The sequence below is a fragment of the Oryctolagus cuniculus genome, chromosome 10 (assembly GCF_051225735.1).
Source record: "Oryctolagus cuniculus isolate XC-2025 breed Fujian yellow rabbit chromosome 10, ASM5122573v1, whole genome shotgun sequence".
Lineage (NCBI taxonomy): Eukaryota > Metazoa > Chordata > Mammalia > Lagomorpha > Leporidae > Oryctolagus > Oryctolagus cuniculus.
In genome coordinates this window covers 29,898,166-29,921,417 of record NC_142876.1, presented here as the reverse complement: position 1 = coordinate 29,921,417, position 23,252 = coordinate 29,898,166, and the positions used below count along the sequence as shown (strand labels likewise).

At 57.4% G+C, this 23,252-nt stretch overlaps 1 protein-coding gene across 3 annotated transcripts in view; it reads right to left on the bottom strand.

Moving 5' to 3' along the window:
• Positions 1-20,125: 20,125 nt before the first annotated feature.
• Positions 20,126-23,252, bottom strand: part of ZBTB7C (zinc finger and BTB domain containing 7C) — a 310,443-nt gene continuing 307,316 nt past the window's right edge. For all 3 annotated transcript variants that reach the window (XM_051851243.3, XM_051851242.3, XM_089305132.1), the window contains one exon: positions 20,126-22,705. In XM_051851243.3, the coding sequence (XP_051707203.1) occupies positions 22,048-22,705 (658 nt within the window). In that variant the 3' untranslated portion in view covers positions 20,126-22,047. The remainder of the gene's footprint in view (positions 22,706-23,252) is intronic.

The following is a 23,252-nucleotide window of genomic DNA, read 5'->3' as shown; positions in this document are numbered from 1 at the left end:
AGTTGCTTCTTGGTTTAGGTTGAGGCAGAAAGTCACCTTGCAGGGGACAGTTTCGCATGCACGTGTCTAAAGCAGCAAAGGCACCAGGTGCCCTGGGAGAGGTAAGATCTTCTGTGGCTGTGCAAGAGCCGGGGGATCAGGAGAAGCGGAGTCAGAGACTGGGGAGCTGGCCCGTCCCTGGGCCTACGGATGGAGGGAAGCCTGTGAGAGCAAACCCCTCCCGGCCCCGCTTCCTGGAGTAGAGCTTGTGCAGCAGAGCCAGGCGGAGCTCAGGGGAGTGTAAGCAGAGCCCCAGGTTTGGGGTCTGTGCCTAAACAGTGTTGCCTTCTGTTAGTCCTACTGTGGCATGGAAATGTTGAAGCATTGGCCCAGCACCCGCTGCGCAGGGCAGGAATAGTGACCGTCAGCGCCCCCAGGTGGCAGCAATGGAAGCGGCACAAATACCCCCTTTTGCACACCTGGCAGCCCTCTCTGGCTGGTATTTGCCACCTGGACCGCGTTCTTTGGGATAAGTAAACCCATAAGTAAACTATGCTGGAAAAGCGAGGTGTCCCTGGAGGCACGTGTCGGATTTTCTGTTATTTGGGGGGTAGCACTGGGTCATTTAATTGGTTTGAAACCTCACAACAAATGGGTCTTGTCTTGTACTCAAAGCTGGCTATTACAAATCACTAACCCAAACCCTTGAGAGCACAAATATTTACAAATATATGTGGAGAAGTCAGAGCTGAAGTCCTGGACAGTGCTGAATGGGACACGCTGTATGGTATTTTGAGACGTTCGTTTAGCTGGGGTTCCCAGCTCCGCTTGATTCTAGTAATAATCATAGTAATCCCAAAACGTCGGGTGCGAGCTCACTGTATGCCTGATTCTCCGCAGTGCTTGGAAGCGCTGACTCACTGCGTTCTCACAGCGACTCCTCCGCGAGGATTTGTCTCGTAGACAAGGAGCCTGAGGCCCTGGCGGGCAACTTAGGGCTCCCCAGCAGGCAGCGGCAGAGCGAAGACTTGAACTAGAGCCAGCTGACTCCAACATGCTGCCTCTGATTTATGAGTTTTTAAATTTCTTCTTATTCTTCTTCCTCCTCCTCCTCCTCCTCCTCCTCCTCCCCCTCTTCTTCTTCTTCTTCTTCTTCTTCTTCTTCTTCTTCTTCTTCCTCTTCTTCTTCCTCTTCTTCTTCTTCTTCCTCTTCTTCCTCTTCCTCCTCTTCTTCTTCTTCTTCCTCTTCCTCCTCTTCCTCTTCCTCTTCTTCCTCTTCCTCTTCTTCTTCTTCTTCTTCTCCTTCTTCTTCTTGACAGGCAGAGTGGACAGTGAGAGAGAGAGACAGAGAGAAAGGTCTTCCTTCTGTTGGGTCACCCCCCAAATGGCCTACAGCCGGTGTGCTGCGCCAATCCGAAGCCAGGAGCCAGGTGCTTCCTCCTGGTCTTCCATGGGGTGCAGGGCTCAAGCACTTGGGCCATCCTCCACTGCCCTCCCGGGCCACAGCAGAGAGCTGGCCTGGAAGAGCGGCAACCCGGACAGAACTGGCGCCCCAACTGGGACTAGAACCCGGGGTGCCGGTGCCACAGGCTGAGGATTAGCCTAGTGAGCCGCGGCGCTGGCCAGTTTTTAAATTTCACGTATTTGAGTGTGAGAGAGAGAGGGAGAGAAATCTCCCAACTACTCCCCGAATCCCTGAGCTGGTCTGGGGCTCATGTTGAAGCTCAAGGGGCAGGAACCCAGTTACCCAATTCCACCTTTTCTCCGTGAGGCCTTTCCTTCCCCCCCATGCTCACCTGCTCCGGGGGCCCCTGTACGCCTTGCTGGGGGCCGGCCAGAGTCCCCAGCATCCTCGCGACGCCATAGGGGCTGGCACCAGGGGCTGTGGCTGACAAACTTGTCTTCGGCCCGGAGTTGCTGGGAGGAAGCCTCGGGTTTGGTCACTTGCTTTTCCCAACCTCCCTTTCCTCATTTTCACATAGACGATATCTAGGCCGAGGCTAACGCGTGCCGGGTGGATACGGACCTGTCCACGAAGTCAGGGTCAGTGTACTGTGGGGTTTTAGATGCGAAGGACTAGTGGAGACTTTGATTCCATTACCTGCCGACTGTGCCACTCTGCTCCCCAAGCCTCCGTGGCGTAACTGGTTCTAACGGGGACAATCAGTTCTCGAAGTGTCCAAAGCCCAGTGGGGTAGACCCAGGACAGCTCAAACCCCACGCTACTGCCCTCCCCCCACGGTCACAGGAGGAGCCCTTGGGTGAGGGCCTTACGGACCTGGGGGTGGAAGGTGGGGGTGGAAGGCAGGGGTGGAGCGCCCTGAACCTTTCCCTTTAACCCGCTGTCATCGCTTCGTGACAATACCCACGACCCCATTGTGGGCACCCACACACTGCCTCCTGCCTGGGCTTACGCTGGCCCTGTTCCCACTTTGCCAAAAATCTGAGCCTCAGAGAGGCAAAGTGGCCTGTCCGAGGCCATTCGTTACCAGCTGATTTGGACCCGGTGCTACTGCTTTGCCATCCAGTTGCGTGGCAGGCCCACGTACATGCGTGCACCTGTGTATGCGTTGTGCACGTGTGTGTGTGTGTGTGTGCCCGTGTGTGCAGGCGTCTGGGCTGGGAGAAGGTGGTTGCGTGTGAGACCCGGAGCCGAGGAAGGCAAGCGCATGAGCAGCACTGCAGGTGTCCCGTGTGGGCCACTCTGGGGCTCCTAGCGCGATCACATTGGAGCTGCCGTCCCACGCGCTTCAAGCCCATTCTCTCGTGTCCCTGGGACTGAGCGCTCCCTGTCTCCCAGCTCATTTTCAGCCGCTTGGGTGCTGCCCCTCCTGCACCTGCTGACTTCTCTTCCAGGCCACTCCACTCCCTCTGGCCCCTGCTCAGGGCCCTGGCTTGTCCCCTGTAGCCTGTGGCCTGGCCGGGGGCACTAGCATTCCAGCAGGGGTGACATCAGCACCGGCGCCCACAGCAGGCTGTGAGGGGAGGTTGCTGGGTCACTCGATGGCCTTGGCAGATCATAAAAGCTGGAAATGCCTGGTGAGGTCATCACACCAGGCCCTGGGGGCTGCACCCCACCACCTCCCCTTGGAGAGGCAGAGAAAGGGGGCCAGGCCTGCAGGGCTGCGTGCTTGGACTCCCGGAGGGGAGGAGGGAACAGCCTCTCCCTCTGCCCTCAGGCTGGGCAGCCCTGAGCCCAGGCTGCTGGGCGCCACCCCCAGGCCGCTGCTCTGCTGAGACAGAGGGTGGGGAAGAGCCGGGAGGCAGAGCAAGAAATGAAGCAATGAGTGTGGCTGGAGGAGCTGCCGGGCTGCTGGCCTGCCCTGCGGCAGAGCTGAGTGCGGGTCACAGGTCGCTCAGGGGCAGGCCTGCTCAGCCCCTGCCCCCCGGGGCGGGGGTGGGAGGTGGGGAGCCTCATCTTCCTGGGCTGGGAGCACAGAGCCCTCTGCAGTGGGAGGCAAGCCCGGGGAGACTCCATTCTTCCCCACGTAACCGCCAGCCCCTCCTCACAACCTCTGCTGCTCTAAGGTGGCCAGAAAATGACACGGAAGCCCTTGCAGCCTGAGCCTGGTCGTCCCGGACGGAGCCCAGCCCCAGGGCACAGTGAGGGCTCCACGCTGGGGAGCTTCTGAGAGCAGCTGGTGACCGGCTGGGTCCTGGGCAGGGAGAGGCAGCCCTGCGCCATCCATCCGCCCTCGGAGGCGCACGGCGGCGGCGGGCACTGGAGTGAGGCTGTTGGAGCTGGCCGGAGGTGGCCGCCCCACCCCAGGGGAGCTTGCCCTGCTCACTGGCGCGGAGGCCCTGGCGGGAACTCTGCTCCGCAGCTGCAGTCGGCTCCCCGGGCGCCGGAGGGGTGGGAAATGCAGCGGCAGAACCATCGGAGAGCTGGGAGAGATGACCCGCTCCGCTGGCTGGCATTTCCAAGACGGCGAGAACACCGGCGGCGATACGCCCAGGCTGTCAGCTTGGGCAGCGACCTCCGGGGCCGGGCCACGCACAGGCCTCCAAGCCAGTCCCAGAGGGGCCTCTACCCTGTCCCCTGGGAGCCTGGGTCCTCAGGCACGCGCGCCGCGTCACACCCAGCCACCCGTACACGTGTTCTGCCGCGGCGTCTGGGTTGATGGGTCTCAGGTGCACTACACCTGGAAGACCCCCTATTCTCAGATGAGCGAACTGGGACTTGGAGCCAGGGCCATTGAGGGAGCAGCCAACAGAGCACAGCGTTGTGCACGAGGCTGGGCGCTAGGGTGTGGGGGCGGGGAAGAGCCCTGGGCGCGCAGCCGAGTCCAGATTGTCCTGGCTTGGTGCAGGTGGTGGTGCCCTCTGTATGGCCCCGCCGGCATCCTCCACAGCAGTGCTGGCCACAGGGCACCCTGGGTACAGCCCCCGGGCAGGACTGGTGCACGGGAGTTCACGTCCCTGCCCACACCTGGCAGTGAGAATTCGAATGTCCCTGTTGGGGTGGGTGAGGGTCCTGTGGGTGGTCGGTCTACAAGGTTTCTGGGAAAAGGGGGCCCTCTGGACTTCCCCCTTGGGAGGTGGGAGAGGACCTGCTGTGGTCCCCATCGGGAAGCGGGCCCAGGGAGTTGACCAGAGAGGCTGTGCCGGCCACTGCAGTCGCTAGCCCTTCCATCACCCCCACCCCCGGTCGGGCCTTGGTGGATGCTCCCTGGTCTCAGGCCAACCCAGGGTTTTGGAGGGGTGCTGTGGCCAGGCCTGGGCCCAAGCTGGGCAGCACGTGGCCTGTGCTCCCCAGGGTCTCCTCCTCTTGCCAACTCTGGGTTTTGTTTTACTGGAGAAAGTGGCACTGCCTCCTCCTGCCCCTCATGGGGGAGATGCTAAGCCAAGGTAGCCTCGGAAGGCAGGAGGGGTAGGGCCAAGTGCTTCCGGCGGCCAGGGGCGGGGCCCACACTGGGACCCGTGCTGTGCTGGGGAGGTGGAGGGGGCGGCCTGGCTGGATCTCCGGGCTCACCGTGTGCACGCGAGACTTGGGGGTGGCCCTCTCCTGCCGCTTCTCTGCCTCTCTGCCAGCTCCGGCCATGCCCCGGGCGTCTGGGGCCCCGGGGTTAGTCCCTGCGGACCCCGCCGGATGAGCCCAGGTCCTGCCCGCAGCGGCCGGCCCTTCCCTCCCTGCGCTCACACTCGGCCCGCAGCCCATCTGCCAGCTCAGCGCTGAGCCGGCGCTGCCGGGATGGACAGCCTCGCCCGTGGGTGGGCGTCGTCGTCGCCAGCCGGGCACAGCAGCTGTAATTGGGACGACAGCCCTCTGGGGTCCCCGGCGCCGCCCCGCCGCCTGCTTTGTTTCCCGCGGGCGCACTGCGCGCTGCAGCCACGCGGGGGCGCTGGGGCCGCGCCTGGGCGCACCTCCCGTTCCGCGCGCCCCGCCCGGTCCCCGCCCCTCCGCGCGCCCCGCCCAGTCCCCGCCTCCTCCGCGCTCCCCGCCCAGTCCCCGCCCCCTCCGCGGGCCCTCGGGCCCTCCAGGCGGGCTGCTCCGAGCACCGGGCGCGGCCGCCCACTGGGGCGGGGTCTGGGTCTCTAAGGGCTGGGAGAAAGCCATGGCCTTGACACTGCTGTCAGGACAGGCACGCAGTGGCCGTGGAGCGCTGCCCGCCCGTGCGTTCTTGGTGGTGCAGTTACATTTGTTAAAGTTTTATTGGCACGCCGGCGTGGAGGCCTAACGGGTGAGGCCGCCGCGTGCAGTGCCGACTTCCTGTGTCTGTAACTCCGCCTGTGGAATCAAGAGAATAAATCTCTTTAAAATTGTATTTATTTGTTTGGAAGGCTGAGTTATGGAGAGGTCTTCTGTCCAATGGTTCACTCCCCAGTGGTCTCAGCAGCTGGAGCTGGGCTGACCAGGAGACAGGAGCTTCTTCCGGGTCTCCCATGCAGGTGCAGGGGCCCAAGGACTTGGGCCATCCTCCATTGCTCTCCCAGGCCGTTAGCAGGATGGGAAGTGGAGCAACCGGGACTTGAACCTATGCCCACATTGTCGCTCCCCCTTTTCGTGGAGGAACGACACTAAACCCTGTCTAGGCTTCATATCCGAGACACGGCACAATTATGTCGCTCCCCGTCTTCGTGGAGGAACGACACAGGACCCTGCGCTGTTCTTTTGTCTGCTCGGCCCTCCCCAGGTTTGCTGCTGGTTCTTCCCGGGTTGGCTACCGACACTTCCACCTCCGTGGAAGGGCGGTTCCCCCTGCCACTTTCCCCACTTCCGCGGGGGAGCGGCTCACCGCCGGCCGGCTCTCTCGGGGGCTGCACAGGTGTTCCCTCAGATAGATGTTCCCCTTAGATGTTCCTGGTGCATGTTGTCTCTCTCCTCCTTTATAGTCCTCTTCCACCAATCCCAACCCTGCTACCCACACGCCGAGTACGCTGCTCTCCTCCAATCAGGAGCAAGATCAGCTCCTGCAGCTCAGTCAATCAAATTGGCGAGAGGCAGCTGCGTAGAAGTTGTTACTCCCTTCTCAGCGCCATATTGTGGGAGAGCAGATGCATAGAATAAGTCTTAATTCCAGTAACTTAGTCTAGTCCGAGTTGCTCCCCACACATATAGGACCCCAGTGGCGGTTTTACCCTCTGCACCACAGCCTCGGCCCCAGTAAGTGAATCTTGTAAAAGAAATTATCTTGGGTGTCAGGGCTGTCCGTTTGCACACTCACTATAGATCATGAGTGTGAGGGAGACCCAGTGCTCTGTGGGTGCCAGGCCCGTGCACTGTGGCAGGTAGAGACGGGTCCAGTGGGGGCCTGCGTGAATCCTCTGGCTGCCATGTCTGAATATCAAGCTGGACAGCGCAGTGCCCAGGGCTCCTCTCCCTCCCTCCCTGGCCCTTAGCCAGCTCCATCACCTTCTGTGCTGGGCCCACTGCCACCCTCCTGGGCCTGGACCCTCGATGATAACCCACCTCCTCCACAGCTGGGGCTAACCTGGTAGCTGTGTGGTCTCAGGGCGACAGAGGTGCACAAGAACAGCTTAGCGAGGACCCTGTTGGGGGGCCAGGGCGACGGTTCTAGAAGATGGGCACGCTGGGCTCAGGTCCACCCCATGGCCTGGAAAGGGACTGTGTGGAGAGGAGCAGCAGCAGACTCTGCACTAGCCTGGGGGAGGGGGGGCTCCAGTCTAGTGGGGGAAGACAGACGCTGTCCAGGCAACACAGATGTGCTCAGGGAGCCCCTCGGGTTCCAAGCAGGCAGTGGCCCCTGCTGCCTGGGAGGCCAGGAGTGGCTTGAGGAGGAGCTGCTGGATGGAGTCCTCCAACGTGGGGTGATGTTGACAGAGCTGGGTGAGGAAGGGGCCGGCAGGCCGGCAGCAGAGAGGGAACCTGAGGGCTGCCAGCCGAGAGCAGGGGCCTCCCATTGAGGCCTTGGCCCCCAGAGGCCTCGCTGAAAGCCCCTTGCCCTTGGAGGCTGGGTTACTTCCTCTGAGCAGGCCGAAAGTGGGAAAGTAAAAGCATCAGGATGACAGTTTGGTTCCCATGAAGTCAGAGAGGTGTCATAGATGCAAGATGCAAAGGATTCTGGGAGTCTCAAGAGAACTCCTGCTGTGGTCCCGGTAAGCAACAGTGTGGGGTGGGGAGTCGGGCCCGGCCCTGGCATGCTGGGCATAGCACCGGCCGGGCGCAGTGCTGGCCTTGCCAGATTCCTGTGGGTCTCCCAGAGGTCTTTTCTACTGTGAACACCCACAACCTCTGCTTTCATATCGCCAGCTTTGAGGTCTGGTGAGGGCTTCTGTCTGGTTTTGTTCTGAATCTCAGTTATTTTCCTGTATCTCCCACCACAAGACTTTGGTGAAATGATTTTTTAAGCCAGACCTTTCTTTTTATTTACATGCAGATTTTTTTTTTTTTTTTTGTCTGCCAGCGCTGTGTTTCTCACCATGTCTGCGTCTGTTCTGCCATTAGAGTGTTTCCGGCTTTTGATGGCTGTGCACTTTGGTGAGGGGACGGGTGCATTTCTGTTGGGCATGGAGCTTGGAGCAGAACCACTGGGTCTCGAGCTCCCGTCATTGGACCGGTTAACACTGCCACCAGCAGCAGGCAAATGGTGCTGTTTGCTCCATGTCCTTGCCAACACTTGGTTTTATCTGCTTTAAAATGTGGACAGTTCTGGTGTTTGGGCAGCAGTATTTCACTGTGGCTCTATTTTGTGTTACTCTGATGACAAAGGGTTGAGCACTTTTGCTTGTGTTTATTGGACGTTTTGGTCTCCTCTTTTGTGAGGTGCTTCTCCAAGTCCTTGTTCGTTTCCCTAATGGACCGTCTGCTGTCTTCACCCATCTTGGACGCCAGCTCCCTTTTTCTTCCAGGTGCAGCCAGCGTCCTCAATGTGCCCACACTGTATTTATTACAGTGTCACACGATGCCCGTGGACTGGCATGGCAGATGACAGTCAGCATGTAGATGCCAAAACTTAAATGCGTAAATATCTTCTTCTTTTAAGATTTATTTACTTATTCAAAAGATAGTTACAGAGGAAGAGAGAGAAAGAGAGAGAGAGAATTTTCCACCCACTGGTTTATTCCCCAAATGACCACAACGACCAGGACTGGCCAGGCCCAAGTACTCGGGCATCTTCTGCTGTTTTCCCCACGGTCAGTAACAGGAAGCCGAATGGGAAACAGAGCAGCCAGGATGCAAATCAGCACTATTATGGGATGCTGACTTGCAGGCAGCAGCTTAACCCACTATACTATGAAGCTGGGCCCTAAATGTACAAATATCTTAACTTTAAAATTTTTCTGTGACTTTGTTTTAAAGTCCTCCATTCCCACAGCGAGTCTAATTGCTCTCTTTGGATTGTTTTTGTTACTGCATTTTCTCCAGTAGTAGCAGGTTAGCTATGCATTATTTTAATATTTCTATTGACTTTTTTTACTGTTTTAAAAATTTTTATTAATATAAAGAGAAGAGATTTCATGTAATTATTGGCTTTCTTGAAGGTGAAGTCATGCATCCTCAAGCCTAATACTTTTTGTCTCCTTAGCAATACAATGACCTCAGAACACTTTCATTCCATTTATTCCCCCTCTTGTTTGTGTTTTTTGCATATTCTCATATGTTAAATTCCATTAGTAGCTGATATTATTTCTGCTTTTTTTTTTTTAAATTTGACTTGCAGAGTTGGACAGTGAGAGAGAGAGAGAGAAAGACAGAGAGAAAGGTCTTCCTTCTGTTGGTTCATCCCCTAAATGACTTCTACGGCTGGAACTGCGCAGATCTGAAGCCAGGAGCCAGGAGCTTCTTCCTGGTCTCCCAAGCGGTGCAGGGGCCCAAGCACTTGGGCCATCCTCTGCTGCTTTCCCAGGCCGCAGCAGAGAGCTGGACTGGAAGAGGAGCAACTGGGACTAGAACGCGGCGCCCATATGGGATGCCAGTGCTGCAGGTGGAGGATTAACCAAGTGAGCCATGGCGCTGGCCCCTTTCCTTATTTTTTTTTTCCCGAAGTTTTGTGAGTCCATCTGGAGTGCTTTTCTTCTCCCAGAATAACTTCCTGTAGCCTTGCCTTGGTATAGTTCTACCGGGGAAGCATCGCTTCTGAACGTGAACTCAGCTTCACTCGTGCGTGTTTTGCTGAGTGGATTCTGCCCCGGGTTCTGTTCCTGCAGCATCCTGAAGAGACTAGCATGTTGACGTCTGGCTACTTTGTTTCTGTTGAGAGATCAGTTACCTGTGCTACATTTGCTTCTTTTAAGATACATCTTTTTCTTCTTTTTTTTTTTTTTTGTCTTTAATTTTTAGTGGGTTTGCTCCGATGTACCTAGGTATGTGTGTGAGTGTGTTCTTGGGGTATCCAGAACTTTTTGAATCTGTAGCTTGATTTCTTTAATCAGTTTTGTACAATTCTCAGTGATTATTTCTAAATTTCTTGCCTGCCCTGTTTCTCTTCCTTTGCTGGGACATCAGTTGCATGTATGTTGGATCTTCACATGACACATTTTTTTGTCTCTTCTGCCTTTTTATGTATTTTCTATCCTTTTGATTATGTCTCTCAATTCAACATTTTCTTTTATCCTTCTTCCAATTCACCTATGCTCTTTGCAGCTGAATGTAATCTGATATTAAATCCATCTATTGAATTCTTAATTTTATATATTGTGGTTTTACTTCCAGATTTAACATTGATGCTTTCTTTATACTTTCCAGTTTCTGCCAAAATTCTTTATCTATTTCTTCCTTTTTTTGAAAAAAAAAAAAAAGAGATTTATTTATTTATTTGAAAGTCAGAGTTACACAGAGAGAGGAGAGGTAGAGACAGAGAGAGAGGTCTTCCATCCAAAGGTTCACTCCCCAGTTGGCCGCAACTGTGCTGTGCTAAGCTGTGCTGATCTGAAGCCAGGAGCCAGGAGATTCTTCTAGGTCTCCCACGCAGGTGCAGGGGCCCAAGGACTTGGGCCATCTTCTGCTTTCCCAGCCCACAGCAGAGAGCTGGATCAGAAGTGGAGCAACTAGGTCTCTAACTGACGCCGGCACTTCAGGCCAGGGCATTAACCCACTGTGCCACAGCACAGACCCCTATTTCTTTTTTTATTAAAAACAGATTTATGGCCAGCGCCGCAGCTCAATAGGCTAATCCTCCACCTAGCGGCGCTGGCACACCAGGTTCTAGTCCCAGTCGGGGCGCCGGATTCTTTCCTGGTTGCCCCTCTTCCAGGCCAGCTCTCTGCTGTGGCCGGGAGTGCAGTGGAGGATGGCCCAAGTGCTTGGGCCCTGCACCCGATGGGAGACCAGGAGGAGCAGCTGGCTCCTGACTTCGGATCAGTGTGGTGCGCCGGCCACAGCGCGCCAGCCGTGGCGGCCACTGGCGGGTGAACCAATGGCAAAAAAGAAGACCTTTCTCTCTCTCTCTCTCTCACTGTACACTCTCTGCCTGTCAAAAAAAAAAAAAAAACAGATTTATTCATTTATTTGAAAGTCAGAGTTACAGCCGGAGGGAGAGGCAGGGAGAGAGAGAGAGAGAGAGAGAGAGAGAGAGAGAGGTATCTTACATCTACTGATTCACTTCCCAGATGGTTGCAATAGCCAGGGCTGAGCCAGTCCAAAGCCAGGAGCCAGGAGCTTATTCTGGGTCTTCCATGTGGGTGGTGGGGGCCTGAGTACTTGGGCAGTTTTCTGTTTCTTTCCCAAGCCATTCAGCAGAGAGCTGGATCAGAAAGTGGAGCAGCCCATATGAGATGCCCAAGTAGCAGGTGCGGCTTTACCTGCCACGACACAACCCTGGCCCCTCGAAGTCTATTTCTAATCATTTCCAAATGTGGACATTCTGTGAGTTTCTTTATTTCTTTTTTATTGTTTTCAGAATAAATTTATTGTGTATATTTTATGTTTACCGTGATGTTAAGGGACCTGTATAGAGAGCGAAATGATTACAGAAGTGTAACAGATGACCCTCTCTCTCACCTCACGTGGTTACTCTGTTTTCTCTGTTGGTTTGTGGTCAGATCTTGTCTCCGTGTAAGCCTGGTTGTTTTTGCTGAACATCATACATGAGAAATATTAGAGGCGAATTTGAAGTTCTTAACCACCTTATTTTGCTTTAGGTATGCATGAGGCTGAGAGCAACTCATCCTAACTCATGCAGGTTTCAGTGTGACTGTGGCCGCCGTGAGTACTGGTTTATTCCCGTACGGGTGGGGTGCAGACCTTTTGTATTTCAGCTGGGAGCCTGGGGTATTCATGAAGACCCATTCACTTGAGTGGTTCTGAGTCTCCTGGTGAATTACCTGGGGAAGTCTGGTCCCACGTTCCTGAGCCTCCTTTCCCGGCTTACTTGTGAATGACGCCCCCTAAAGCAGCAATTACTTTCTGATGCCTTCAAGAGCTTTGCTTTTTAAAAACATTTTTTCCAGCTTTTCCAAGTGATCTCGGTGGGAGGACTGGCTCAAGAGGCCCCATCAGCCGCCCCTCATATTTGAGTGATCCCAAGCAGGGCAAAGGCTGGGGCTGTCCTAAGGCCAATTTCCAAGGTCCCTGATGAGTTCCCAGACATTCTTGTTACTGAAAACTGACTCAGGAGCTGGCATCCTCTCTCTTCCTCCCTGCCTCCCTGCCTCCCTCCCTCCCTCCCTCCCTTCCTTCCTTCCTCCTTCCTTCCTTCCTTCCTTCCTTCCTTCCTTCTTTCCTTCCTTCCTTCCTTCCTTCCCTCCTTCCTTCCTTCCTTTTTCTTTCTTCTTTCTTTTTTATTTTTTAGCTTTTTAAAGATTTACTTTATTTGAAAGCATTACAGAGAGAGCTGGAGAGAAAGAGAGAGAGAGATCTTCCCTCTGCTGGTTCACTCCCTAAATGGCCACTACTGCCGGAGCTGAGGCAATCTGTAGCCAGGAGCCAGGAACTTCTTTTGGGTCTCCCATGCAGGTGCAGGGCCTCCACTGCTTTCCCAGGCACATTAGCAGGGAGCTGGATCGGAAGTGGAGCAGCCAGGACTTGAATTGGTGCCCATGTGGGATGCCGGTGCTGCAGGCCAGGGCTTTAACCTGCCACACCACAGCATCAGCTCCATGACTTGCAAATAAATAAATAAATCTTTTCAAATAAATGCTCATGATGAGGCTTTCTGGTCACGGATGCCATAAAGGTCTGTGTTTTACATGCAGTCACATGGGTGCCACATGAGCTCGGCTTCTGACGGCTTGGGATCTTGCTTACGGAACTGGTGGGAGACTGGCCCCGAGAGGTAACCGCGGGGTCACGCTCAGCTCACAAGACCCAGGCTCACTGCCCTCCTGTTGCCCTGCTGTCTCCTGGCAGGTCTGTGCAGGGGGCTCTGAGGACGCTGGCCCTCACCTCGTAAATCAAGGTACAACCTTGGCTGTGGCCACAGAAATTGCATTTGTCTCCAGGCAAAGCTGGGAAGCAGACACATCTATCTCGACAGCCCCATGGAGTGCTCCCTGCACTGGCACGTGGGGTCAGCCTCTGCTCCCCTCCTTTCTCCTCCTGCCCTTGGGCTGCACCAGGAAGCTGGGGGTGGGGTGCAGAAGAGAGGCTGCCGCTCAGAGAAAGCCGGGTGTCTTGTGCCGGGCTTAGGGCAGTCAAGGTTTGCAGCAATGTATCCGTCCCAGAGAGCAAAGCCAATGATAACGAGGCCAGCACTGTGGCAGAGCGGGTAAAGCAGCTGCCTGCAGTGCCGGCATCCCATGTGGGCTCCAGTTCAAGTCCCGGCTGTTCCACTTCCAATCCAGCTCCCTGCCAATGTGCCTGGGAAAGCAGTGGAAGATGGCCCAAGTCCTTGGTAGACCTGGAAGAAGCTCCTGGCTCCTGGCTTTGGATCAGCTGCGCTCCAGCAGTTGCAGCCATTTAAGGGGTGAACCAATAGATGGAAGACCACTTTCTCTCTCTCTCTTCCTCGCTCTGTTACTTTGCCTCTCAAATAAATAAATAAATCTTAAAAAATATATAGTGAACAATGACATGTGAGCGAAAGAAGGCTGAGATCTTGCTTGGTGCCGGCCAGGAAGACAGAACCCTCAGGAAAGAGGAACTCCGACCCTCCGTGACAATGACACGGGCACACGTGGGCACGCGTGTGTGCGTGCATGCATGCACACAGAAGAAAAGAATATGTAGCAAGCTTCCCCACCCAGGAAAGACAGAAGCGGAAAGAAATTTTGGGTGGTGTTTGGCAGTCCGGCTTGCAAGCATTTCCAGGGGGTTCTTTTGGTCTTGGAGTGGAGTCACACTCCACAATATTTACATCCCACAGCCAGGGACTATGCAATCCTGCCTAGCGCGCAGCCTCAGTGCTGACGGGGAGACCGGGTCTCTCTCAGTGGCTCCTGGGAACAGACACGTGGAACCTTGCAGTGGGAGAGTGGAAAGAGGTGTTGGAGGCCATCTCATCTACCCCCTCATTTTCTGGATGCTGAAGCCCAGAACTACAGTGTGGAGATGGCTCTCTTGGGCTGTGCAGAGAACTGTGGCACAGGAAGGCTTGGAAGCCAGGCTGTAAGTCCCGGTAACCCCATCAGGCTCTCCTTGGCAGTGCTATACAAAAAAGGATTGAAAATAAATGATTAGGGAAGGGACACTCTCCTCAAATCGCAAGCAAGAGGCTTTGAAATACTAAGTGCTACGCCAATGGTTAGAGCCCGCTGTTGGCATCAGAAGCCATCCTGATGTTTCTCGCTCTTCTCAACAGATACGAGTCACACAACGCATCTGTGGCTCTCAGCAGAGTGCGTGGACCGCAGCCGGCCCCCACCTCGCTTAGGCTGTCCTGCATTCAGCCAGCTTCTGTGCAGTGGGCTTTGGAGGAAGGCAGATGCTAACAGGGCTAGGGACATCCTGGTAGCCAAAGTCGGGGCACCTGCACCTTGGCCTTGGCAGTGACCAAGTGGCTGCTCCGCCCTAGGGGTTTGTGTCTGGAGAGACCACGCACAGTTGAGATGGTAGAGATGGGCTGGAGCCTCTTGTGCTGGGGCTGGGGGTAGGGTCAGCCCCTAGCAACATTGTTCTTGGGGCGTGACCTTGACCCCTTGGTCTGGAGCCCTGCCTTTTTGAGTCACTGCCAGCTCACTGAGGCTGGATCTTCCATTTCCTGTGAGTCTTGTGAGCTAGAATATCCCTTTAGACCAACTCCCTTTCTGCCTCCTTGTTGGTCTCCCACCACCGGTGTGCATGGACGGCGGATGCCAGGGTCTGCACGAGGCTCTCTTGGCTTTGTGCACCTCCCCACAAAGATTAGAAATGCACTTGTCTAAATCAAACAAAGTTGGAGCTCGAATTAAATTTCACCAGTGCCTACAGCCTTGCCCCAGGAAAGGAATTTTTGGAGTGAGAGAGAGAGAAATCTTCCATCCTGCTGGTTCACTCCCCAAATGACCACAATGGCTGCGCCTGGGCCAGGCCAAAGCCAGGAGCTGCTTCTGGGTCTCCCACATGGGTGCAGGGGTCCTAGGACATGGACCATCATCTGCTGCTTTCCCAGGCGCATTAGCAGGAAGCTGGATTGGAAGAGCAGCAACCAAGACTTGAACCAGTGCCCACATGGGATGCCAGCCTCACAGGCGGAGGCTTAACCTGCTATGCCATAAGGTTGGCCCCAAAAGGAATTTTTGAAAAGTTTATTTATTTTCAGTTTCTTGAAAAGGAGAGTGAGAGCAAGAGTGAGAGTGAGAGAATCTTCCCAATGCTTACAACAGCCAGGGCAGGGCCAGGCCTAAGTGGAGAGCCAGGAACTCCACCTGGGTCTCCCGTGTGGGTGGCAGGGGCCCAAGCACTTGACCATCCCCTGCTGCCTCCCAGGGTGCATGAGCAGGGAGCCCGATGGGAAGGAGAGCCGCGGGGCTCAGCCTGGGAAGGGAATTGTAAAGGACAGAGTGTCTCAGTGTGCAGCTGGTCACCCGGCCCCCGGGCTGGTTTGTACAGTACCAGACGTATTGTAGGACATCAGCCAGGGGCACAGGGCACCGTGGAAGGTCCTAGTGCGGGGAGGACCAGGTGGCATTTGGACAGAGGGCCCCGCCCACCTGCGGGTGCCACCTCCTCCTTCTCTGGCATCGCTCCTCTCTGCTGGTCCCTAGGGGAGCTGGAAACAGTCCCTGGTGTGGTGCACAGACCTGCGGACCTGCCACAGAGGGCAGCACAGCCACTTCCCCCGCCTCCTCCCAACCCCTCCTCTTCTCATTCTCCCTCTCCATTCTGAGAACGAAAGCAGAGTAACAAGAAGCAGGTAAGAACAGTCAGGTAGGCACGATGGATTTACTGCTATTCACGGCTCAGAGGAGGACCCCCAGGTGGGCTGACACCTGCTCAGAATCAGGAAGGGCTGGGGTGCATGGCCCCTCGGCTCCCAGGCCCCTCCACGAAGGTGTTTTCCTTTATCTGTTTTTTTTTTTTATTAAAGAAAATGTCTTTTATCATTTTATTTATTTCTTTTACACTTTATTTCAAAGGCAGAGAGAAAGAGACAAACAGAGAAAGGTCTTCTATCTGCTGTGTCACTCCCCAGACACCTGCAACAGCCGGGGCTGAGCCAGGATGAAGCCAGGAGCCAGGAGCTCCATCTGGGTTTCCCACCGGGGTGGCAGGGACCCCAGGACTTGGGCCATCATCTGCCGCCTTCCAGGTGCGCATCCGAAGGACACTGGAACCGGAAGTGGAGTCGGGACTAAATCGCAGGTGCTCTGATCTCTGATATGGGATGGGCGTGTCTCAGCTGGTGATTTCACCAAATGCCCCCCCCCCCCTTCCACCTCTTCTGACTATGAAGAAATGAAGGAGCTGGGCAGGATGCTGAGTGATTCAGGGACTCTCAAACCGACAGGTGCACTGGGGCACAGAGAACCAGGGAGGGGTCTCTCCTGTGCCTGGAGGCACAGAGCGGCCTCTGTGTCACCTGTGTGTCCACATCTTGTTATACGCTTTCTTGCTCTGCCACTTCTCTCTCTCTCTCTCTCTCTCTCTCTCTCTCTCCTCCTCCTCCTCCTCCTCCTCTCTCTCTCTCTCCCTCTCCCTCTCCCCTCTCTCCCCCCCAACACTGTCACCCCACAAAGGCCCACCTGCCTGGCACATCCCAGCCACCAGAAAATGAGGTGGCTCTTTGCCACCTCAGAGCATGGCTCCTGTAGGAGCGATGCTGGAATGGCAAAATCAGAAAGCATTTTCATTAACACATGCGCTTTCTCTGCCGCGCCAGTTGAAGGAGAAACCCCGTTCCACAGAGGGAGGTGGAACGTGGGGCTGCGTCTCACAGTGTGGATGTCGGGGCTTCTGGGCTCCGGATGGAGGAGAGAGAGGCGCCGTGGCTGTGATGCTACCGAGAAGCCAGGGGAAGAGCCGAGTGTGTGGACAATCCACGTGGACCAGAGCTCGCGGCTTGGGCTCTCCCAGCAGGGGTGCCGGGGGTGGGCTCCAGCAGAGAGCAGGCGGAGTGCGGGTGGGTAGACTCCGGGAAGAGGAGTAGAGAGGGTGCTCCCAGGGAAGTGCCTGGTGCAAGTGGTGAGAACATGGCGGCTGTGCCAGGAGCAATGTGGAACAGTGTGTTGGGGTTGTGCTTGGCTCCCTGGTTTCTAGGCCAAGGGCTACCCCTAGTCCATGGGAAAACTATGCAAATTAGACAAATGCACTCCTTGAAGACACTTTACTGCCATCTGCTGGAACGTGGTTATAACATGCAAATCTCTGGTTTAACACACAAATCTGTCTAGGGGGTGAAGGACTCCTCTCAAAGGTGGTGGTGTTGTGCAGTATGCAACCTGCACAACTGATCTCAGTGGGCCTGCAGGCCTCACTCTTCTTGGCCCTCGGGGAAATTCTGTGAGAGACTGAATTTCCCTTAGCAAATGCCCTTTCCGCTTAAGATTGGGGGGGGGGGTGGTAGCCTGGGAGCCCCACCTGAATCAAATGAGCATAATGAGGATCAGAGATGCTGGAGGCCCCTGGGAGGGCACCGACCACCCACGCTGCTCCCGGGGTCCCTGCGCATTTGCTGCTTGCGGTGGGGGGCACACAGGGACAGGCGGAGCTCACTCTATCTCCCTGCCTCCTTGGTTTCCTGTTTGGCTTTTGTTGCCAGGGGCAGAGTTCACGGTGAAAGAGAGGGCGGACAGGGATGAAAGCGAGGCTGTGCAAGGCAGACATTTCCGCAGGAGACTCTGCGGGGCCCTGACTCCGGCTGTTAAGGAGGGATGACATCAGCCGGTGCACCCCCAAGTGATGACCAGGCGCGGGTGCTGTCTGCGTGCGGGTGAGCGCACGCTGGCGCAGACAACGGGATCGGTTTCCGGGAGGATTGGAGACGCTTTGTCCCTGCCGGTCAGAACCTCGCTGGACTTGGGTTTCTTGGTTTAGGCCACGTGGGCCTGCGGCTACAGGTCAGAGCAGCCCTCAGCTAGAGGCTGTCTCCCCAGGGAGTCTTCCGCCCACCTTGCACGTGGCCGTGACCTCTCCCTAGTTCCCGGCCCTGAAAGGGATAAAGCAATCTGCTTGCTCGGCCCCCAGCCCCGCGTAACTAGGAAGGGACTTAAAGGCCCCTGTAGCTCAGAGGCCACCCTTTTTGCCTCCGGAGGCTTCGCGCACTGGGGCCTTTCTTCCTAAGGCCGGCAGAGGGAGCCAGGGAGCCGCGCACACCGCGCGTCCGTCGCGGCCTCCGGTAGCCGCAGGATTGGAGGGTCCCGGCAGCAGCCCCGAAAGCCCCTGAGGAAGAAGGGCGAGCCGGGGCAGGAGAGGGGGCTGGGAGCTGGGAGTCACCGGTGCAAACCCCGTGCGCCTTTTTCTGAAGACTGTCCTCTACCCCCCTCCCCCGTCCGCAGGGACTCAGAGGACTCCCGCAAGGGGGCTGGGGTGGGAGGCCTTTGTCCTCGGGAAGGGGCAGGCGCTGTGGTCTCCTGAGGGGTGATGGGCAGGGGCCCTGGACCCCCAAGTTGAGTTTTGTGAATTTGTCCCACCTGTCCTGTTTCTTGGCACCCATGCTTTCTGGTAAGTCTTTCTCCGTGTCGGCGCGGGGACATGATCCACCTTCTCAGTAAGCTAATGCAGGCAGCCCGGGAGCATGGAGAAAGCCCCCTCCCCCTCCCATCCGGAGTCTCCTCTCCAGCACTCTCTAAAGGCGGGGGACCCCTTGTGCTTTGGTTTCACGAATGCCCCCAGGTTCCTGTGTTGGAAGCGGAATCCCCCGGATGCCTTTGGGACAAAATGAGGGGTCATGAGGGTGGGCCCTGGATGGCGTTAGTGGCTTTAGAAGAAGAGACACTCAGACCAGCGCACTAGCCACGTCTCACTGCGATGCCCTCAGGCAGGCTGTGATGGAGAGAGGAGGCCGGCTCCGGGGGCTGAGCAGGTGCATCGTGGTGGTCTTGAACTTCCCGGGGTCCGGGTCCACAGGCAGGCCTGGTTCTTTGTGAGTTGTGTGGTCTCAGATACTCAGTCATGGCGACAGAAGGTGACTGAGGCCCCTTCCGGTGACCGAGGGACCTCATTCCTTCCTCATCTCTCTCCAGGGCAACTCACCCAGGCGGCCGGAAGTCACCTTCCAGCACGAGGGCACTAGCTGCCTCCTGGAATCTCTCCGCTATGGCTTCACATGGGCCAACGTTTTGGGCAAGCGTGTGGAGGTGTCCGGGAGCCGCCTTCTGCAGGTGAGGGCGCACGTGTTTGTGGTGCGGGACCCACAGGCCTCCTCCTCCTCCTCTTCCTCCTCCTCCCACTCCACCCGCTGCCCTGCACTGCAGGGAGCGCTCTGGGCCAACCCCAGGACACCCAGCTGAGTGGAGCCCTGGCACCTAGCCCTGTGCTTCTTGCCTGGGGCCATGCTCGTCCCCAAGCCCAGTGCTCCAGGGTGGCTGAGGAACCTCACTAGAAGATTCTGGAAGAAGGTGAGCATTTATGTAGCTGGTAGCTCTAGGCATTATTGTTTATGCTCAGACACAGGCATCGATGTGATGGGAGACAGACGCCCACACATGCATTTGCAAACCCAAACGGGAAACTTCCCAGGGGTTTTCTCCTGTAGGGGGCTGCTGCGGCCCCCAGCCCGCCACCTGCTGAGGAGAGCTTGGAGAAGCTTCCTCGCCATCACGGGCCATTCCCTGGGGACCAGAGGGAGGGAGGGAGTGGGCTGAGGGCGCACGGCTCAGAGCAGGCTGCACTGGAAACCCAGAGCCTATCAGAGAAACGCTGCAGGGCCACCTCTGCCCCAGGGAAGGGGATGATGAAGGGAGACCCCTTGTGTGCCACGGCAGGTGACGGGTAGGGCCGGCTGTGCTAAAACAGTCAGCAACCCTGGGACTTTCCCCCAGCTCTCCCACCAAGGGCTCTACCTGGGCACACACATGCACACGTATGCACGCACACACATGCCTGTGCCCAGGCTCCCGGGGCCCACAAGCCCAGGATCAAACAGTGCTCACAGGGCTGAAACGTGAGCTGGCGGGAGAAGGGAGCCCGGGGGTGCCCCCGGCACACGGCAGCCCGGATGACTGACATGAGAACCGGAAGCGGGAAATCAAGCTGAGCCAGCGAGTTCCACAAGCTCCGCCCACCTCCCCTCCCAGCAGGAGGCAGGTGAGTGTGTGTGTGGGTGTGTGTAAGGGTGTGTATGTGTGGGGGTTATTTTCAATAGTGGCTCCCAGTGGACAACAGCCTGGCCTGTTGCTGTCCCGAGAACTTCCAGAAATCCCGGTCACAGAAGTGCCACTCGCACCATCATGCGGTCAAGTCAATGAATACTGTTTAATAAATAGGCCAGAAAATCAGCGGAGAGCCTTTCTCGGCGGGATGCAGCGTGCGACCGACGTTCTGGAAGATTGTCCCTTGAATCACTAAGGCAAACTTTGTTGAGTGTCATTTTACATAGAGCAATCACATAAAAAGAGTTATAAATAGAAAAAAGTCCAAAGTTCCCCGGCAGCCACAGAAATCGAAACATGAAAAAAAAAATTGGAACGAAACAAAAACACAACCACGCCTCCCCCTCCCCCCTTTGCATCAAGGTCTTGGTCCTACAGTACGAACATCTTTGGATATTTTACAATGTACAACTCCAAACCGCAGCCAAGAAAAAACCCAAAGAGCTAAGCAGTCATCTGAAAAACTGAGTTTATAAGAAGTCGTTACCTTTACAAAATATAAACAAGAGCCCAACACCGCAGAATTGCATTTGTTCCTTTGTTTCTGGTCAGTTTTGCTCCACCCTAGGCCCTCTGAGGAGGTGGAAGGAGGGGGCGTGGCCCGCGGGCTGCGGCGTCCCAAGAGCGAGGGTCTGAAATGGAACCCCGGGCCCAGGCGGCCGATGGCTGGGGACCGCGCCCGCGACCACCGTCTCCGCGGCTCCAGGAGTCCGCGTCTCTCCCCGCGAGCAGCGCAGGGCCGCAGTCTGAGGTCTTCTCGTGCCTTTTTGTTCGTGTTTGTTCAGGAAAAAGCCAAGGCGATGGGAAGAGCCGTAGTCTGCAGTGGTCCCAGCTCGGATGAGGGGCTCCAGGCCAGGCCCTCGGGGATGGGGTACCCCGGGGCAGCCTCAGACTGGACCGTGGGGGTGGGGATGGGGCCGGGCAGCAGGAAGGCACTGGGCTCTTCTCCCGCACCTGCCAGGGAGCCAGGACGGCGCTGTCAGAGTCCTTGCAATCCCAGAGGCACTGGGGCCTCCCTTCCATCCAAAGAGGGGAGCCCAGCGCCTGTGCTTCCGAGGGCCCAGGAAGGGGCTGAGCGGGATCAAAGACAGCAAAGGGGGGCGCCTCCCCCCTCCCCGCCCCCGCAGCACCGAGGCCCTGAGAAACCCTGGCTCGCCGGGTCGGTTTCCAGGACCCACTGTGTGTCTGTGGAGGGCTTGGGGGGGGTGTTAAGAGGTGGCCTCTAGTCCCCAGGGACCCTGTGCTATGCTGGAGAGGGCACCGAGATGGGGCATTTGCTGGGTCCTGCTCCCCAGGGGCCTGCTGAGAGCAGGGCTGCGTGGCGCGTACCACCACAAGCCCCGCGCCACCTCTCCCTCTCTCCGCCAGCACAGAGGTGGAGGTGATGGAACAGTCCAGGGGGAGCGAGTGTTTGGGCAGGGCCTTGGGGAGCACTCCCACATGCAGGCTCCCTCTGCAGGGATGGGTGTGCGCATGCGCGGGGTGGACCCTATACCACCAGCCCCCTTCAGAGCCGGGTGACACCGAGGCACAGAGGAGGCCTCCCTGCCAGCAGGGCATTCTGCCTGGATGGCAGGTGAGCATTGTCAAAAGGATCCCCCACCCCCACCCCAGGGGAGCTGGGGCTCAGCCCTAGTGGCTGCCCCAGGACCTGGCCCTATCTGGCTGGTCTCCCGGCCATATGGTTGCCCCTGACGGCGCCACACAGTCAAGTGCTCCTGGGACCCAGTGTGGGCTCTGCTCCAACTGTGAAAGCCAGGGAGACAGCCTGGGAGAGGCAAAGGCTGGGGCCATGCGGGCGGCAGGAGATGCTGGGTCTCAGACCCGGGAGAAGGCAGACAGGTGCCTTGGAGGCCTGGGCTATAGGTCGCTGCTGATCTCTGTATCTCTGTTTTCCTTTTCCCTTTGTGAAGCGGGAGGTTCAGGCCCCCTGTGGGGCAGGGTGGGCCTGGGGAGGGGGGAGCAGGGCAGAGCAGGCTGATGGCGCCGGCAAGGACCAGCCTAGTTGTTGGCTTCAGACATGGAGGCCACGTGGTTGAGGCCGGCGAGCCCGGGCAGCCCAGCCAGGCCCGCGGCCCAGGGGTCGGGCAGCGGGAAATAGGGCCGCGCCGCGGCCACGTTCTCGGCCAGTGCAAAGGCCAGGAGGCCGCCGGCGTTGCGCTCGGCCTCCAGCTGCGCGCGGCCGAACAGCTTCATCTGGGTCTCCTCGAACTGCCGCTCCAGCTCCTGCAGGCTCAGCGCGCCCTTGGGCGCCGCCAGGAAGTGCTTGGCGGGGCTGGGGCCCGGCAGGCACATGGCGGCGGCGGCGGCGGCAGCAGCGGCGGCGGCGTCGCCCAGCGCGGGCGGCATCACGAAGGCCGCCTTGTCGGGCGCAGGGCTCCCGGGCCCGAAGAGCAGGCTGGCGGCCCTCCAGGCGGCGGGCTTGCGGCCGCGCCGGGGCCGCGCCATGCGGCAGCTCTGGCGCTTGATGTGCCGGTGCAGGTGGTCGGAGCGCGTGAAGCTCTTGTAGCAGAACTCGCACTGGTAGGGCCGCACGCCCGTGTGGATGCGCATGTGGTTCTTGAGGTCGTAGTTGTGCACGAACTTGGCGTTGCAGTGGATGCACAGGTAGGGCCGTTCGCCCGTGTGCTTCCGCATGTGGATCTTCAGCTTGTCCTGCCTGCAAGGCAGAGCCCGAGGGTCAGTCGTGGGGGGATGCCGGGGCACTCCTGACCTCTGTTCCCCCCCAGCCCACCCTCCAGCACCTGCGCAGGCTGCCTACTGCCATGGTGTCAAGTTCCAGGAACCGAGGTCCGGGCGAGGATGTACCTTCAACAGCTGCAGGGCTCCAAACAGGAATGGATTACCCCGTGGGGGAAGAGCCCTGTCCTCAATCCCCTCCCCCACCTTTATAGGCGCTCAGAGCAGGGAGCCCCACTCTTCATGGGGGCCCGCCTCACAGACTGCAGAACGGACTTGCTAGGTGGAGGGGTTGTCGCAGTCAGCACTCTGCCTTGGTCCCCTGATGGCGCAGCGCGGTCCCCACTACTGGATACGCGCACAGCCACTTTGCCCAGATAAGGGTCTTCTGGGTTCAGCCTGGTGCTTTTGCCCGCAGCCTTGGGCTCCTCCCAGCCCCCTGTTGAGCTCTGACCATCCTGGGCCCAGGCACACCTCCTTCTCGTCCCTTGCAAGGCGGTTTCTGATCCTAAGCCCTGGGCTCTCGT